Raw genomic sequence first — 19,145 nt, 5'->3', positions numbered from 1 at the left:
TTTCTTCTATAGATATTAATAACCTTGGGGATCAGAAGTGAAATATTATGCAAGGCTGACTGTACTACCCATTTTTAATGCCTTCCAGTTACTCCAGCTCTCACCTAAGGATAACAACAAACACTACAACTATGAAAAGGCTGTGGTTTCTGGCTAAGTACAGGAATATAATTGATGAAAGATGAAGTCACTGATCAATTCTGTATTAAAAATGCACATGCTATCCAAAAGTTACAGGAATCACTCAAAACACAGCTGTGCTATTTTTAGCACCAAGAGATCTAGAAATCTGTAGAATCACAGAACCAAAGAAAAATATCAGTTCTTCCAGAGGACATCCAGTCCAACTCTTCTCACTCAAAGCAGGATCAAATTAGATCGGGTTACTCAGGGCTTTGTACAATAGATTCTGTAGTTTATTTTTTTTTTCCAAAGAAGAAGTTTATTAGCGAAAATATGTGGAAAAAGTGAAGTATGGAAAGCAGCATTATTCTTTACTTCTTTAAAACTCTAATATGAGGACTTTTGGTTATCAAAGTTGACAGTATGAAGAATACTATAAGTGGTTGCAAACAGGAAGGGGACATGTTTGTTACCATTGACCACTCTGCTTTCTGCAGTATCAACTGTGAGAAGACCCCCCATAACCTTTTATCAATCGTTCTGCTTAGCACACGTGCTCTGCCCTAAGTTACAAGGCTCGGTTGTCCAGTTGTATGCTGCTCAGTCACTACGTAACTGCTCAAACCACACACCAGTGAGAAGAGTTTGTGCTGGAAAGGCAAAAGGAATAAACTAAAATTAGGTACTTAAAATCTGTGTTTTTGCCTGGTAAAGTTATGGAATAGTTGAATTTGGAAGGGACCTCTGGAGATCACCCAGTTTAATCTCCCAGCTAAAGCACGTTCAATTAGGTTGCTCAAGACCTCCTCCAGACAGATTTTTAAGTACCTTGAAGAACAGTCTCCACATCCTCTCCTAGTTCCAGCTTGACCACAATGAAAATGAGGATGATTTTCTCATGTTTCCATGGAATTTCCTGTATTTTAATTTGTACCCATTACCTCTCTGAGCAGAGACTGATGTGTGTCTTTACTATCCTCCCCATAAATTCCACTAAGATCTCTCCAAGCCTCCTCTTAATCAGATTGAACAGTCCCAAGGCTTCACAGCCTCTCCTCACATAAGATGCTGCAATCACATCATCATCTTTGTATTAGCCACTCCTCCCATGTTTGTATCACATCCAAACTTGCTGTGGGTGCAGGCTGTGCCACCACCCATGTTATTTCCATTAGCACTCTCCTCATGACACCGACCACCACCCTTTAAGCACCAATTTAATTTAATATAGATGCTCTACCAAATGCCAGATGAACGCGTATTAATAAGGTGTAGAAATGCAAACCAAAATGAGGATTTAAGATCTACATCAAGTCTTTTCAAGACCATTCACTTAACAGCAAGAGCCTGTCACAAATGCCAAGATGCCAATGATGTTTTATAGTGGTGCTCACCTACCTTCTCAACTGCAGAGACTATTGCTAAAGACACCAAGAATTTTACTGAGGAAAAACAGCAAGGGGGATGATACTAAACAAAACTACAGTGAGGGTGGAATGGAAAACAGATGATTAAAAAAAAATATCTTGCCAAACCAAGTTTGGCAAGAAAATACTATACAATCTGCGAAATACTATATGATCAGTAGCAAGCAGTCTTCGTAAGGTGTCTGATAGCTCAAGTTAGATTTTGCCTGCATTACAGGAAAAGAGAAAGTTTACAGCACATCTAGAACTACAGAAGTATAGATTTGTGCAGGAGTGTAGAAGAGTGCTTAAGGTATCACATACCTGGTATTTTAACCTCAGGATGATCTACTTACACAGGCATACTGGATTTTGTAAACAAAGGTCTTCACTGGATAGCTCTCTCTCAGGATAGCAGATAAAAAACAAAAGTCTAACTAAATATAATTCTGCTTTCTATTTTGTGAGAATGTATCTAATCTTCTAAAAAAAACATGTAAACAAAGGAACAGAATCTGATTTCATTCCTATAAAAATACAGATTAAAGTAAGAACCGTGTCTCCCTAGAAGTACATCAAAAAGGAATACTTCCAGACAATCCAGTCATGAATTTTAACCAGTTTAGTAGTGCTGTGAAAGTTAATACCCACAAATTTACATCCATGTTCAAAACAACAAACAGTTCTAATATAAAGCATGTAACCAAGACGATTTACAGAAGTCTCCAGTCTGAAAAAATAAGTTCATCTTGGAACATCTTTAATTTGCATAAGCTGATATTCTAATGGATACCTACTTCTTTTAAGGAAAAATGGTGAGTTGATGTATATCTGGTCATGAGGTGAAAATTCAATATAAGCACCTAATCACATTCCTGATTTCCTTTGCAATTTATTAAAAAACACGTAGATCCCTGAATTACAGACCTAAACGTTTGAGATCTCTTTGTATCATGTTATTCCTAATGCGTTAGGGAAGACAAATAAACAGCACCTCTTAAATGTAGGATCATACAGCAAACAGCATGAAAGCATTCTGCATCTGGTCAGCTCTGGGATATCGCAGCTTTCCCAAAAAAAAGCTCAACGTTACTGAATTTACAGCATGTTGTTGATTTAGACAGATTGCAGCAGCATTAGCCCTTACAAACATCCATTAGATGAGAGCATTATCTCTCATGACCGAACTTCGTTTTTGCAATACTTAATCATTTTCTGTAATGCAGAGCCGAAAACTACTAAAAAATAAGCAACAACACTGTCCAGGGTCACAAGATCTACAGTTAAGACTGAGTTTACGTATGCAGGAGTTGGGATGCAGCTTAGTTCCGCTAACTTTTCTCATCAGTGCTGTAATAAAACATGCCTATTTTTGAATCTGTAACAGTCTCTAAAAGGGAGTTTGTACAAACTCTGAGTAGCAGCACAGGAAAAAACAGCTTGCCTACACTAAATAAAATAAAATAATAATTCACAGCAACATGGGGCTCTTCAAACTCAGTGCAGCTAGTCACTGCAGGCCGGCTACCAGCCTTTGAGGTTTCACATGGCACCAACCAAGTTTTATTCACTCTGTCCTGCAGGACGCTACTTACCTTGTTATCTGTTTATACAGACATAAAGCTTTCTACAGGCAGGATTAAAATACAAATAACCTGATTTGTGTGCATTAAAAAGGCAGAAGAGCAGTAACATTTAGTACTAATACCATCTACCTTGGTATCACAACATTCCAGTATGAATGTGAAGAAAAATATTGTGGTTCTGTATAATACTAATGGTTGCTTAAGCTTCCCTTCTCAGGTCCAAAGAAAGAGAAGTATATAACCTCAGTCTCACCTAGCCCTCCAGGACCAGCCAACAGAAACTCTTGCCTGCCAATCCTCTTCACAATCGGCCGTTTCTCATCGCTGCAGTAAGGAAATAGATCCTGGGAGACGCCAGTATTATAATTCAAAATGATGTACTGTGTAGTAAGCGCAAGACACAAGTAATAGCCATCTACAGCCACGGCACAGGGTTGCTCCGGGGTAAACACTTCCTTCACGATCTGGACTCTGTCTTCGAACACCATGAACATCTGAATGGTCCGTCGCTTGACTGAGATAATGCAGACTTCGACACAAAAAGGGTCCCCACTCACAGGGTTTTCATTTAAGGTGAACGTCACAGCTCCTTTGATTCTAGCACCAGTGGGGACTGGCTCCAAGTTCATCATGTTAACTAGTGTTATCGTGTTGTCACACAGCACAAGCAGCCTGGTGAGTGCAGATGCTGCTTTCAACTCATTCACGGGCTTCTTGAAGCCCAGGTATTTATGCAGTTGCTTGGTGGCAGCAAAAGTTATTTTTCCAGCTGTCGATAGCTTTTCATCCAGCAGGAAGTGATAGATAAAGCAGTCGTTGGTTCCAATGTAGAGGTTCTTTCCACAACACTCGATGCATTCAATGTTGATGTGATTTTTGTCTCCCATTAACACCTCCCGCTCCACAGCAGAAACGAGCTTGAAAGCTTTCACACTCATTGTGTCTTCCGGGTGATCTGAGTAAGGAAGAAAAAAGTTACCAAATCACCACCATCAAGTATTAGAGGCAGCCATTTAACATTTACCAGCACAAAAACTTCACAGTTGCTTTTTCTTTTTACGGGCTACATTCTTGTTTCCAACCAGATTACGCAAACCAGAATGAGCATGTTAATAACCACAGAACTGACTCAAACTGACTTTTCACTTCAAGTCTGTTCTGAAGTAGATTCACAGTGGCACCCAGATAATTTGAAAGCAATGCTTCTTCCACAAGGAACAAGCCCATTGCTGGCTCTCTGATACTTTGGCACTGCATGCAGTTCTTCCTACTACTACTTTGTGGCTTTCAAACATCTTCTCTACATGAAATGATACGAACTTTGTCTCTTAGACTTCTAGAGTAGCTACAAGGCTGAGTGCTACACGTTAATGTCTCATGTTGCTTTACATTTTATTTGACAAAATTTAGTCCTATTAGTAACTCTTCTTGTGAAATATCACAGGCAGATTCCATCTAACACATTTCCATTCCTGACTTTCCAACAATAAGAAATTAAATTAACTTTCAAGCCACTGAAAAATAATTCATGAAAATCACTGATTTTTTGGGGGTAATATCATCAAGCATTCGTTTTAGAGATGCGTGAGTAGCACTGAATACCAGACTATGGACTTGGCAAATATTAGTGCATGGTCACACAGCTGGTTTGGAAGTATGACCCATACAGTGTTTATTATGCTCAAGAAGCACTGAAATTAGAGGAGTTTTTGTTCACTACTATCACAACCATCCCCAAAGATTGTTTTTAAGTGCTAAGCAGCACTTACAATATTCACATTCTGCAAACTAGACCTTCCCTTTTACAACCAAGCACTGCCAAGGGGCAGATCCAATTCATGAAGCGATTATCAGTGTTTTGAAACCAGTTGATGTAATTTTGCTGTGCTGCAGACTAGTCTTGCTTTTATATGGCACCAGCAGACACCTGTGCTGAGCCCTTGGAAGAACAGACGAAGAACTGCTGACCTAAATTAGTCACCCTTTGCTATGCCACGACTGCTGCGTAACAACCACTTCTCCATTCAAGACATTCAGTGCTGGCTTTGAGAAACAACACACATAATTATTCCTACTCCACGCATACTGTGGAGATATAAAATGTCAGATCACAGTATCGTTTAGGTTGGAAGAGACCTCAAGATCATCGAGTCCAACCTCTGACCTAACGCTAGCAGTCCCCACTAAACCATATCCCTAAGCTCTACATCTAAACGTCTTTTGAAGACTTCCAGGGATGGTGACTCCACCACTTCCCTGGGCAGCCTAATGAAACTTCTGTGGACCAAAGGGCGACTGTAACCATCGTGAAATTAAATACAAGTGGTAAAAATGAATTCTGTTTCAAAGCGCTATATGTAAAAATAAAGAGTTGCTTTTACAAGGCAACATTGAAAACCATAATAAAAATTTGCAAAGATTAATAAGGTGAACGACAATTCATGAGTTACCAGGAACTGAAATTAGCCCAAAGCAAGACTATATCCAGAAATAAATTGCGGTATAAGGTGGTCTTTCAAGCTAAGCATTTCTTATATTTCCCCCAGAAGTTAACAGGTTGTGGATTTTCTTTCCCTGCCCGTTTCAAGCCGCAGCCTCACCCGGGGTTTAAATTCCTCAGACGCCCGGCACCCAACAACCCCCCCCGGCCACCACACGGCGAGAGAAACCCCTCCAGGCCCCCCGGGGCCTTATCCCCCCCCCTTCACCCCTCACCCACCTGCGAGCGCCGGGCAGCGCCGCTCCGGGATCCGCGGCCGGGCCGGGCCGGGCCTCGCTGGGGCTCCGCCGGCCGCGGGGAGGGGAGGGGAGGGGCGGGCGCCAGGCTTCCGGTACCGCGCCCCGCCCCGCCCGCTGCCTTCCCGTCACGTGGGGCCGTTAGGGTGGGTGGGGGGGTCCCATCCCTGAGGTGCCCAGGGCCAGGCTGGAGGGGGCCTTGGGCAGCCTGGGCTGGGGGAGGTGCCCTGCACATGGCAGGGGTGGAGCTGGGTGGGCTTTGAGGTCCCTTCCAACCCAAACCTTTCTGTGATTCTGTGGATGTAAATAAACGTTACGTTGCTTGCTTGTACGATTAAATTACTGTTAATATTCCAAAACTGAATTCATAAGTCATAGAACTATCTTAAGAGCTCTGTGTATTCGGCTGAATATGAGCCAGCAGTGTGCTCAGGTGGCCAAGAAGGCCAACGGCATCCTGGCTTGTATCAGGAACGGTGTGACCAGCAGGGCTAGGGAGGTGATCGTCCCCCTGTACTCAGCTCTGGTGAGGCCGCACCTCGAGTACTGTGTTCAGTTTTGGGCCCCTCGCTACAAGAAGGACATCGAGGTGCTTGAGCGGGTGCAGAGAAGGGCGACGAAGCTGGTGAGGGGCCTGGAGAACAAGTCCTACGAGGAGCGGCTGAGGGAGCTGGGCTTGTTCAGCCTGGAAAAGAGAAGGCTCAGGGGTGACCTTATCGCTCTTTTTAGGTACCTCAAGGGAGGCTGTAGCGAGGTGGGGGTTGGCCTGTTCTCCCACGTGCCTGGTGACAGGACGAGGGGGAATGGGCTTAAGTTGAGCCAGGGGAGTTTTAGGCTAGATGTTAGGAAGAACTTCTTCACTGAAAGGGTTGTGAGGCATTGGAACAGGCTGCCCAGGGAAGTGGTGGAGTCACCATCCCTGGAAGTCTTCAAAAGACGTTTAGATGTACAGCTCAGGGATATGGTTTAGTGGGGACTGCTAGCGTTAGGTCAGAGGTTGGACTCGATGATCTTGGAGGTCTCTTCCCTTCCCTTCCGCCCCTCTCTGACGCCACTTCCGCCCTCAGCCCCGCCCGGCGGCCGGAAGCGGTGCGGGCGGCACAAGATGGCGGCGCAGCGGCGGGGCTGGGCGGGCGCTGTGGCGGCGGAGCGGCCGCTGGGGCGCTCGGCCTCGGAGCTGCTGCTGCACCCGGAGCTGCTCTCGGAGGAGTTCCTGCTGCTCACCCTCGAGCAGGTGGGGCGGCCCCGCAGGGGGGGCGCGGCCCTGCCCGGGGCCGGGGGGGGGAGGCCGGCCTCGGGCCCCAGCGGTTGCCGTGTGGGAGGTTTTGTCCCAGCCCCTCTCTGGGCTCGCCGGTCGGGCGCACCAGAAGCACTTAGAGAAGAAATAATTTTAAAATAACGTCAAAAAAAAAGGCAATGTTGTGCTCTGTAGGTTGGATACTTGCTTAAAAGAGGCGTGCAGCCTGAGAGTTGCCCCCCTTGTTTTCATAGGGGCTGCGTCTGAGCCCTGCTCCTGTGGTTGCTAAAGAATAATTTATCAAACTTTGTGTGTCTGTGAGGCAGCATTTACATACAACAGTAGAGTTACCTGTGGACAGTCGATCTTCTCTGTTAAGGCTGGTGCATGCATACTCACTGAGCTAAAGGGAACACGTCCTTCACAGCCAGCAGAGATAATGTTTAACTGCATGCTATTGAAAAATCTGAGTCTGAAAGTGACTTATAGCCCATTTTGAAGCTTCAGTTGATGTACTGAAGTACTGATGTACTTGCTACTGCCTTATCTGCAACGTTAGGTGAATGAAACAATCTTCTAAGGCTTTTACGTGAGATTGATCAACTTTGTATGCTCTTGTTCACATAGTTTATGTGCACAACAGCGTACGAATTTTGAGCCCCTATCAGAAGTTATAAAGCATTTCTGCTGCTCACTGGAGCAGCAGAAACTTGACCTGTTTTCAGTGGCCTGTGTTTGCGTGACATTACTGTTTTTTTTCTCTTAATAAATTTGGTAGAAGGCACCAACATTTGTTTTTACAACCTTGTGTGTGATCAGAAAGAAAATCTGTGTGCTTTTATAACTGACAGTGACAAGAAGTCTCTCTTAGCAACTCACATGTTGGGAACTGGTGCAGAAGCAGAGTTCCACGTCTGGGAGTTTGAACTGCTTTATGTTCTAGTTGCCTGGTTTTTGGAAGTACAAAAGAGAGCTCTGGCTTTGTAGTTGGATTTAGGGAAACATGTTTAAGAGTGCATGAAAACCTTGGTTAACAACAATAGTTCTATCATAACTTAATTTTCTTGTGTAACTGTTTTTATTGGGAAGATTTTCAGGGCTTGCATAGCAGTGGACTGTGGAGGTTATCTGTGCAGGCAAAAGTGAGGAGCTGCCCTGTGCCGGTCACAGCTAGGTTCAGCTGTCTGACAGCGATGAAAACAGCCCATTGCACACCAAAGCTTCAACCAGTGGTACTTCAACACGTGGTACTGCTCAAATCTGCTTGACAAAGAGTGGCAGCAGCAGGAGGCAAAGAGAGGCCGTGCAGTAGACAGATGAGGAGATGTGAGGAGAATGGGGAAACTCATGAAAAATTGATGGTTTGGGGGATGTGGCTGGTGATGGGCTCTGGAAAGCAGATGTGCCTCTGAGTGGGCTCCAGCCTGTGGAGGGCTCTTGCTGGAGCAGGAAAAACCTCATGGAGACTGTGATCCGTGGAGAAACCCATTCTGGAGCAGAAGAAAATGAATTAGAATCAAGGAACAGAGGAAGAAAATGTATACGAAGTAAGAAACGGCAGAAAGAAACCATTAAACAAACACACGGGAAACACCTCTCCTCCGTTCCTGGACTCAACTTCTCTTCTGTCTGGTGTGGATTGCTGTCAGTCCTCAGTTCCTTGCACGAGGAAGGAGAGCACCTCTTCACACAGCTCCTCATGCGCCTTCTCCTCTGTCTCCTTTTGTGTCTCCTGTCCCTAGTGGCTCTTGCCCTTTACTGAAAGTATTTCAGCATTGGCGCCATGACCTTCTCTGCTTGGTTGAAGCTTTGGTGTGCAGTGGGTTGTTTTCAGTTGTTTTCAGAGTTATCAGCCAGAAAGGGCTGTCACTGGCACAGGGCACTTCCTTGCCTCCCATGGGGGTCACCCCTGCAGCCCCCTCACCACTGACACCCTGGCATTTGTGCCCAATTCACTACTTCAGAATGGCTTTTGAAAATGAAATTTGGCCACTGTTTGTGCTCTGAATTTGTCACAATAATCACTTTTTTTTTTTTTTTTTCTGTTCCCCACAGAAGAACATCCTTGTCAAAAATGATGTGAAGATGGACAAAGACGGCCTCACTGACCTCTACATTCAACATGCCATTCCGTTGCCTCAGCGTGACCTACCCAAAAGTCGATGGGGGAAAATGATGGAAAAGAAAAGACAGCAAAATGAAACGAAAAGTGAAAATAAAAGGTAATTTGGCTTTCAACGGGATAGATCTGGAGAACTTAGGAAAATGCAGTTAGTTTGGTCTTCATCTGGCTGACATCTAAAACTTGTACAAGTTTTGAACATTGTTACAGTACAGCAGGAATGCTGTCACAGCCTGTGTCAGAAGTGTTGGATCCTCCTACTCCAATAATAGGGAAAAAGGATGATATTTTTTGTCATCTAAATGTTACTAATGGCATCTAGCTTATAGTACTTGCTTTTTATTGCTATGTTTCAAAATAGTATATCAAGAAAAAAATCATTATTGTTTTCACCTTCTAATTGTTAAATAATAATAATCATGTTTACAGTGTTAAGACAAATACCAGCGGCATATTTAACTATGCTTGCTCACTGAACGGGGTTGGTCTGCTGAGTCAGGAATGTATGCTGCAGCAGTTTTGTGTGTCCAGGTCAAAACTAACGCCTCCTTTCTGAGAGTATTCTGCCTTGTGTTCAAAACCTTTTATGTTTGGATTTGATCAGAAAGCAAAATCTTCCTCGGAAGTTTATTTAACAGGATGTTTTCTTCCCCAAACCTCCTCCCTGCCCAAGACTTTAACTTTGATGTGCATGGGTGGCAAGTCTGATTTAGCTCCATCAGTAAACGCTAAAGGAAAGGAGGACAGAAATTCTTGTTGTGCTTTTTGCACTATTACAGCTTGTTTCATATTTTCATAATTTCATAAGTCTTACAGAGGTTTCTAACAAGGAAGAACTAAACAAATTCTGGCAAGTGATTTTTTTAAAGCAGTGTCTAGGGTACTGACTTATCTTTTTTTCCTCGTGCTTAAAAGGTCTGTTTGTAGAGTGGTCCGTTTGTGACTTGAAGATAAAAGCATGAGGTTAGTGTTCAAATAATAAGACACTGTTGGTGTGCTGAAATAGGTGCAAAAGAATTTTTTATCAGAGAACTAAAGATAGCAGGGAGGATGTTTTTGAGAGAAGGCAGCTGTGTTAATTTTTAGATGGGAGAATGGCTTCATCCTTACATCATATGTAGAGTAAGTTTAGGAGCTGTTATTTTGATGTAATAAAACTCAGTAAGGGTCAAACCTATTTTTACTAGGGAAATGGTCAGTAAAAGTAGATATCTTTAATCCACCAGTCTGCTTTTCTTTTCCACTTGCTGCTCCCAGAGAACCAGGAGCAGGCAATCGAATTTCAGCACGTTCAGTAAGTAAAAGTTGCACAGAGAAAACTTCAGTTACAGTATGGTCATGGGAAGAATCATGGAAGTTTGGTGATCTTTGCGGATGTTAAACAGTATGGTTTTCCTCGTAGCTGTGTTTGTCAGCTTAAGGAGAATTGGTGTCATGCCATTGTGAAGACAAGGAAGTAGACCTTGACGTTCTTGTTTTTCAAAACAAGAAAATCCGTGGCCGTTATGGGGCTGTAAGTTATGTGCAAGTCAGAGATAAACTGAACTAAAAGTACAATTACTTACTCAAAGTCAGATAAGCTGATTCATCATTTGAATAACAGGAGCTGTCTGCTGCATTCCACCGTGGGAAGGCTCTGCTTTCCAGAGTGTGCTCGGGTTACTGTGGGGCTTGGAGACGCTCAGCAGAGCTCTGTGTGTAGTTGCATACCTCTAATAGCTGCAGATAGGAGGTAAAAACACATTAATAACTTGTATTGAAATTGAAAACTCAGTGTTGAGGACTGTTTAGTTTTACTGCTGGTGATTGCTGGCAAGTCCTAAAAGACTTGCTGAGTTGCAGTATCATGTTATACCTCAATAATATAATGTAATATCTGAGGTGAGAGTTGAAACATCTTATTTCTGAATTTTGAGTCTGCAGGCAATCACACTGAATAAGAACAAATGCACTGTATCCAACCTCAAATGTTTCAGAAAGTATTTGTGTTTAGGGACAGCTATTTTGCAGAAACATCTGTAAGAGCATCTCGACTGCTGGAGGGAGGAGAACTGTTTGCATCTCAAAATGTATGTGTAATTTCTGAAGTGCTATGGAGTCTGGAGAATCTCAGCCACAAACTCATTCTCTGGGAGCTCTGTGGCTGTGCATGTTCTGGGCTGTGGCCTTGGTAGAGCTGTTAATTTTTAGGGTGTTACATTAAGTACCAGGCTGGGCTAGACAAGGAACATTTTTTGTTCACTTGTCCTCATGGTCAGGAGCTGACTGCATGAGTGATCTGAATAATCATTTGAAAAAGCAGAAACCCTGCTTGCTTGTGTAGAGAAGTTCTTGCTTCCTCTAGCAAATCTTGAGTTCTTCACCATGCACTACATAATAAACATCAGGATTAGAGCATGCCCACCATTATAAGCCTGGCTTATAGCGTGGTTTGAGCACTTCCCCAGAATTTAGGAGACGTGCATTAAAATTTAGGTTTCACGGAGTGTCTTGTGGAAAGGAACACCATCTCAAACTGTTTATTTTCAGCTGTTATGGCTTCAGTATCCTCCCTCAGAAGAGTGCTGGTTAACGTAAGTCCTACTCTGAGGCTTTTAAGCATTCTCTACTTGATGTAAATAAAACAAATGTCACACCTCAGGTTCTGTGTTTGTCTGCGAGCCACTTATCTAAAAATTAGATGTGACAATGCTTGATGGTACGGTGTCCAATTTTCTTTTGGAACTTGCCCAAAGTGCTTCTCTGGGAGTATTACCTGTATTGTATTGTAGCATGTGGTCACCTGTACAAGTGCTACAACTCTAAAATTAAGTAGCGTAGATAACAATCCAGGTAGAATCATAGTTCTTGAATTACTAGTCTTAAAGGTTAACTTAAAAAAAAAAAAAGAAAAAATCTCCTGAGGGGGAAAAAAAATACTTTAAATTAAGGAAGGTGACTGAAAAAAGGTATAAAGTCCCCTCTTACACATAGTTTATAAACTAGTTTTCCAAAAAGGCTGCTGGGGAATGTTTTTTTTTTGTTGTTGTTGTAGTGTTAAGTCTTAGACAAAGCCAAAGTGAGCAAAGAGTATCATGCTTTATTTTTGAGGCATGTATCAGCTTTTTAGGCTTTTCGAGTGAAATTGTACTCCTTAATATAACGGATATGTTAAATACTGCTATTGTTTCAGTGAAACCTTATCTACAGTCTGGTTGAGCGCTCCTTGGAAGCTAGTCATGTTTTGTAGAAGCTCTTCTATAGACCACAGTTATGTAGATATAACCCAAAGAGCTGTCTGATCCCTTAACAAATGTACCAAATGAAATTAAGGTTTCTGTGTCTATCAGTTCTGGGAAGCTGCTGAATAGAAAAAGAGGAGGCTTGTGTAACGTGTATTGTTGTGAACAGATAGTAAGGTAGAAGCAAATCTGAAGAAAAGCTGAACTTTCTTTTGCTCTGTGAGTCCCTAAACTGTTATTCCTTTCATTCCAGAAATCCCTGGTCTTGACAGAAATTGTACAAGAGATGTATCATTTCTTATTTTAACGTGTGAAGTTTTCAGCAGCTACTAATCTAATGTTTCAGATCAAACGACTGAAACCTCTACTTGTGGCTTCTTCTAAAGTCTGTAGATATATCTAACATCAATATTGTCAAATTAATGAATGTTTTTCTCTGTTGAAAACCCTGTAGTTCAACTTCTATTCCCCTGTTTTATGCAAGATCGCTAAACAGTAAGTGCGTACTGAAAACTGAAGTTTTTAAACAGGAATATTATGACTTAACGGTGAATTGTTTTTTTATTTGTTAAATCTGAACAGTTCATCTTTGCCATTCTTAAGCAACACATTTTAAAACTCTAAATTGATGCAGAGTAAGGTATGATAACCGTTCTATTTTTGTTGCCAGTCAGGATGTCTTCTGATACTGGTCTTTTAATAGTAGCTTGATAGTATTCTTTTTTTCATCAATCAGTTGTTACTAAATTGGCTGGCTCTGACTAGACACAAAGGCACAAACTATTCGAAAGGCATTAAATCCGCTTAGGGTTCCTGCTCAACAGGTTATTTCAGAAACAAGTATGCATTCTTTTTTGCTTAACGTTTTCATTTCTCATCTCACAGTTCCTTAGGCTGTCTTAACACTACGATTTTGAATAAGTATCGAACTGGGGAGATCTAGAAGCATCAGAATATTAGATCCTGTTCTTGTAAGGTGGTTCACGTTTTCTCAAATACTTTTTAAATACTTAATGACTTTTAATGTCTTTTGCTATTCATGAAGAGCTACAGTGGTATAAGTTAAGTGTGAAATCTTAGGATGTACAACTGTGCCTGTCTAGAAGGTTCCTCACTCAACCCTCTTTGTTGACCTCTTGCATGCCCCATACTCTTCCACACATACACACCCACGCCCCTTTGTATTTTGGAATTTTTCGTATTGCTTACATTTGGGGCAGCTAAGAGTTTAAGGACAGTATTTTGGAATGTATTTTTACTTTAGGCAAGATTGAAGTCATTTTTACTGCTTATGTCTTGGATATGCTATTTTTGAGTCATCTGGCTTGTGTTTGTGATCATTTTACAATTTGTATTTTCAGTGTTACAGCGGTGGAAGGATTGAGGAAACGGCCATTAATTGTGTTTGATGGCAGTTCAACGAGCACAAGCATAAAAGTGAAGAAGACAGAAAATGGAGCTACCGATCGCCTAAAACCACCCCCAGCTGGAAGCACCACCAACACTGTTAGGAGATTATCAGCTTCTTCAAATGCCTCATCATACATTTCAGCCTCCAGTTTACCAGAGGACGCTAAGCTGGAAGTGAGGAATAGTGAGGCTAAGCAGAACAATATTTCAAAGACTAATAGCAGTGTATTGGCTAATCTGAAGGCGTACCCTTTGACTCCAGTAGCAGGAGCTACTGTTGTGAAGTTAAAGAGATCTGTTCCAAAAGAAGACTCTGATTTGCCGGTATGTATGTTCACGTACGTTTATTTTTATTGAAAGTTGAGGGAACCAAAGGTAGAACCTGGTAAGAATTCCCAGGATTATTTTATGTTGGAGTAATAGTACAGTATTTAGAAAGGAGTAGCTGGTTTGGGAGAGACCAGCAGGAAAAAAATGAAGTATTTTTTACTTGTTTGTGGGAAGCTTCTGTGTTAGAGGCAGCTCTGCAGAAAACATGCATGTCATTGTAAAATGAGCAAGTAGGTAATATGTAAGGTGGTGCTGGTAGCAGGGTCAACTAAAGCAAACAAAAATAACCCTACTTGTAGGTCTGAGAGAGAGGACAGGCTTTAGAGAACAAGAGTAGCCTGGTCTGTTTTGTAGTAGGGGAGAAAAAAGTGGAATGATAACATTTGTAACAATCACACTTGAATGATTAAGACAAGCTTTCATTTGTCAAAGTGAAGGAGGAGATGTTGAAGGAACTGAAGTGAGATGCTGCAAGCTGTAGCATGTGTCCTTAAAGGAAGAAGGCCATCTGTTTGAAATCTCACATAGGAATTGGCAAGCTAGAGGTAGGAATTGGATGAGAAAATCTGGAGAGCTGCCTAGATTGTGGGTCTGAATGAGAGCAACAACAAACCGTGCTAGCTGGAGTGAGAGGACGAAGGTCGAGTGCTCATTTTGAGCCATGGTGATCTTGCTCAGGTACCTGAATTTCTATAAGATGATGAGAAGGATGTGCTGAGATCTTGAACAGGAGGGTGCTGTTCTCAAGTAGAAAACTGATCGCTGATTTGTTAATCACAACACTAAATAGTGACCTCTTTTCTGTAAGTTAGATTCAGCTGCAAACGAATCTAGGTAGAGAAGAGATCCATGTTATGGATGGGGCAGAAGGAGGCTGGTAAGCCGAAGAGGTGAGAGAAGAACTAAAGCAGGATATGTGACTTCAGAAGGGTCGACCTTTGAAAGTGGAAGTAATGGTGCTGAACACAGCCACAAGTTGAGGAGAAAGATGCAGCAGTATTTGAATGTTGGTGAAGGTGTTATTAGGCTAAGTTCTTGCCAGAGAGCAAGGAGCAGAGCCCAGTAATGGGGCAGCTGCAAGGTGGGGATAAGTCTTACATTTGCACTGTATTCATTCATAATACAAATGTATTAAATAAATGCAAGGGCTCTTTTACGTTTCCAGTGAAATACAGGAGTAATTGGAACAAGTCCAGGCTTCAAAGTAGGAAATCGAGGTATATGATCCTGGCTGAACTGCAGGGGGAGCTTTAGAAATGCAACATGCAGTTACACTGTTACATTGACTGAAATTTTCTCAGGACACCACACCTTATTTCTGTTACTTCAGTATTGCCTCATGTAATATTTTTATTCATCCTTGTTTCTTCCTTTCATTTTTTTTTCCTTCCTTTGCTGTTTTTCTTTCTTTGTTTTTTCCCTTCTCTCTTTTTAATTCTTACATAAAGGAATGCAGGTGATATCCTTACTGCATAGCTTGGTAGGTTCCTTCAAAATTCTGCTAAACACAAGCACCTAAACATATCCCTGTTCTGAAAGGCAGCTTTAACAACAAGGGTTTTAATTACAAGTGTCACAGCTGTGGCCCTGAATCAAGTTTATGTTGGAGAGGTGTTTCCTACTACCAATACCACTAACTTATTTAGAACTTCTTAATTGGTCAGATCTGAACCCGCAGAGCTTTTGAAACGTGCTTGGCATACACCTCTCAGCTTTTTTATATTTTACTTGAATATTTCACGGACATAATGGCGAACACTTAAGTGACGCTATATTACTGACACTTGGAAGCCAGGGCTTCTGATACTTGACTTTCTGTCTTAGCCACAGTTTGTTGTCCGGTTTAGTACAGGTAAGTTCAGTCATATGCCTTGGTTAACGTGGGTCAAAAAAGTTTGAAATTAGGCAAGTGTGTCCAATGGATGTTACTTAACTGTCTGAAATTATAGAATTCAGTATTGAATAATAACACTGGCAGGAAGAAGCAGTACACTTGGCTTATGGCTGAATCATAGAACCATAGAATCATTAAGGTTGGAAGAGACCTCCAAAATCACCTGGTCCAACCATCCCCCTACCGCCAATGTCACCCACTAACCCATGTCCCTAAGCACCACGTCCAGCCTTTCCTTGACTCCAGGGACAGTGACTCCACCACCTCCCTGGGCAATTCTTTCCAATGCCTGTAGCCTATGAAGCCTGGTATATTTTTAGTATAATAATAGTAATGACAACTGCCTTTTCAGTAAAGTGATTGGGTTTTGACTTCCAAGAAAAAATGAAGTTTTTGTGCAGAATAGCACAGAATTATCCTTCTGATTAATTTGTTACAACCTCTCAGTGGCTAAGACACCCAGGACTGCTGTCAGCTGCTACCTCTTTAGCTCCTAAGGAGAAGAGAGATCTCTAGGTCATGCCAAAACTAGTTTTTCAAAATGATCTGGAAAAGTCATGTAGCTGTGTTTATTCTCTTTGTGTGAACTATTAAAGCCCTAATTTCTCAGATATTTTTCTTATTTTAGATGATGAAAGGTATTTATTTCACCGCTTAAATCTCCCATCGTTTTACTTTAGGCTTGCTTAGTGTTTTCTGGCTTCTTGGAGGGGAGGAGCGGGGATTGAAAGAGGCTTCAGCAATTATTTTACATTTTTATATAGGTCATTGCAAAGCAAGACCTACTTTTCCTTTTTTTTACTGACATTTTCTGTTTAACGACAGTGAATTGATTTTCTAATTCTGTTGATTATTTTCTTTACACAATCTTATTTTAGAAAGTATTTTAAGAAGACAATTTAAAGGAACTTTAAAAGGGTGTTCTAAAGCTCTAATGCGTGCCTGTTAACTTCTGTCTAACTCATTTAGGGATTAAGGAAAAGCAAAAGATGTATGTGATTTGCATGTAGTTAAATTAATGGGCTTTATTTCCTTCTTCTCTATCTCTGTGATATTCAACTTTCTCCACAAGATGGCAATAGAAAGCTGCATAGTAGCTGAGTACAGCAATAGTACTAGGTTTGAACATTTCAAGTTAATAATTAATATCAACTTGGTGCAATATATCTAAGAATGCTTGTATGTTTTCTTCTTTTGCAGAATGACCTAAAGCCTACGGAAGCAAAAAAGAAAATCCAGCATGTTACATGGCCATGAAGTAGCTAGCGGTGCTCCAAACATAAATGTTACTTCCATGTTTTCAAACAGATAAGTCATATTTGAACAGTTTAGGTACTCTTCTTTTTAAACCTTACAGGGATTCAGATTGCTGTGAAGTTTTAACAAGTTTAAAGGTTCCCTGTTGTAAATCTGGAGTCATTATCACCAGTCACCTTAAGAGTGTCTACTATTGTACACCAAACAGTTTATTCCCTCTTTAAAAAGTGGTAATATTACATTACACCAAACCCTCCACTTTTAGTTTTCAAGATTATTATAGTTCATCTCCTACGTGTCCTTACAAATCACATGCATAAATATTCTTTGATTTGTTTTCAGTAAGATTCAGTTCTGTTCCACTTCTGGATAAATAGTTAAAATAGTTATTGATATTCAGAGCGATCCCAGGAGCCTTCTTGGCTTCATGAAGATAGCTAATTTAGATGAGAAAACTGACTATTCTGCTGATAAGCTGTTCTGAGACACTTTTTTTTTTTTCTCCTTTTTGTTGCACAGAACATGAGTGTAGAATTTACAGGGCAGGTTAAGTTGGTAATAAGAGATGAACTATTTAACAGCATTGCTTCAAATTGAAGTTTCTCTTATTGACTTATGAGATAAGAAATGCACAGACGGAAGTATGTTATTAGGCTGTCTGATACGAATCTTTGAGAGGAAGTAGCGAATGGATTAGTGCCATGTTCTCTAATACTCACAGGCATATTTTCTACACATGTAAGTGTAAAAATGTGCCGATATAGCAGATTTGCTTGTTTTCCTGGTTATAATCATGCTCATAAAATATGGGGAAAACCTGTGGAATTCAGGCCAGTGCTTTCTCAGCTTACAAACAGTTGGAGAGGGAAAGGGTCAGGAAGACTAAGTACCACCTTAAGAGCATTAGTGTATGTAGTTGCACTCTTAAAAAATACATATTTTGTTCTCTTCCCTTCATATGATCATTTAAGGTGGATGTTGGTTTTCTGTGAAACTTGAGGTTTTACCTGGATTATTGGTAGTGCCTTATAAGGCAGGCATCCAGTTAAGTTGATGGCAACTTTTTTATTAAATCTCAGTGGCTCAGGATGAAGCCTGATCCATTTTAAATATATGGATGGTAGAAAACAATAGTACTTCCAGACTTAGTAAAACATAAACAAAAAATCTACTTCTGAATCCACTTAGCTAACTCACTAAAATAAGCTGTCAGTAGTGATCTGAAGGCTTGTTTACATTTTTTTTAATTGGTTAGTACTGAAACCAAAAATTGTAGCTTAATTCATTACTGACAGTTGTCCATTCACTGTTGTGACATAAAAGGCACTTCTTGAATGCTGTAAAATGGTAAGAATGTGTGTTTTGAAATATTGTGTGCTGTTTCCCTTTTACTAAACACTTGTGCAGTTTTTGTACTTGAGTACAGCAAACTTTAACGTAATGTACATTTTGTATGTAAAGAGTTGTCTTTTAAGTAGCCTTATCCTATTTAAATAAATTCAATTAAAAGCAAACCAAGTAGTTCTGACTTGTTTTTACGATGTAATTAGACCGGTCCATTTTATGCAGTTACATTTCAGTGGAATTCAAGTGACTGGAACTTAAGAAATACTTAGAGTAGAAGGCTCCATGGCTACTTTTGAGTTTTAACAGTGTTTTTTTACCACGTGAAGTGTTGCTCCTTGCACTAGTGTAACTGGCAGGAGTTCTGTTTTCTGGGTGGCTTCTTGGCAGTGGTTTAGAGCCTAGGTTTTATTTTGTTGTAGTTCCAGTTGCTGGAAGAGTATGTGTGTGTGTCGTACTGTTAAGGAGTGCTTTGCAGA

At 41.1% G+C, this 19,145-nt stretch overlaps 2 protein-coding genes across 4 annotated transcripts in view; one reads left to right on the top strand and one right to left on the bottom strand.

Annotated features, from left to right (window-relative positions):
* TGFBRAP1 (transforming growth factor beta receptor associated protein 1) overlaps positions 1-5,921 on the bottom strand; it is a 31,915-nt gene extending 25,994 nt beyond the window's left edge. The window contains exons 1-2 of one of the 3 annotated variants that reach the window (XM_084506198.1): positions 5,835-5,921; positions 3,369-4,070 (exon numbers count right to left, since the gene is read on the bottom strand). In XM_084506198.1, coding sequence (XP_084362324.1) covers positions 3,369-4,053 — 685 coding nt within the window. In that variant the 5' untranslated portion in view covers positions 4,054-4,070; positions 5,835-5,921. Of the gene's footprint in view, positions 1-3,368; positions 4,071-5,565; positions 5,691-5,715; positions 5,787-5,834 lie in introns of those variants that run through there. The other 2 variants (XM_084506199.1, XM_084506200.1) reach the window with 2 other exon arrangements.
* Positions 5,922-6,942: 1,021 nt separating this feature from the next.
* On the top strand, positions 6,943-18,836 carry LOC311429939 (ashwin). The gene is made up of 4 exons (XM_084506197.1): positions 6,943-7,085; positions 9,144-9,310; positions 13,793-14,165; positions 17,266-18,836. The coding sequence occupies exons 1-4, from the start codon at positions 6,957-6,959 to the stop codon at positions 17,320-17,322; spliced, it is 726 nt and encodes a 241-aa protein (XP_084362323.1). The 5' UTR covers positions 6,943-6,956; the 3' UTR covers positions 17,323-18,836.
* Positions 18,837-19,145: the final 309 nt, after the last annotated feature.

This window comes from Aythya ferina, assembly GCF_964211825.1.
Source record: "Aythya ferina genome assembly, chromosome: 1".
NCBI classification, from domain to species: Eukaryota; Metazoa; Chordata; class Aves; order Anseriformes; family Anatidae; genus Aythya; species Aythya ferina.
The sequence above is the reverse complement of the archived record's forward strand: the minus strand, read 5'-3'. Positions and strand labels throughout refer to the sequence as shown.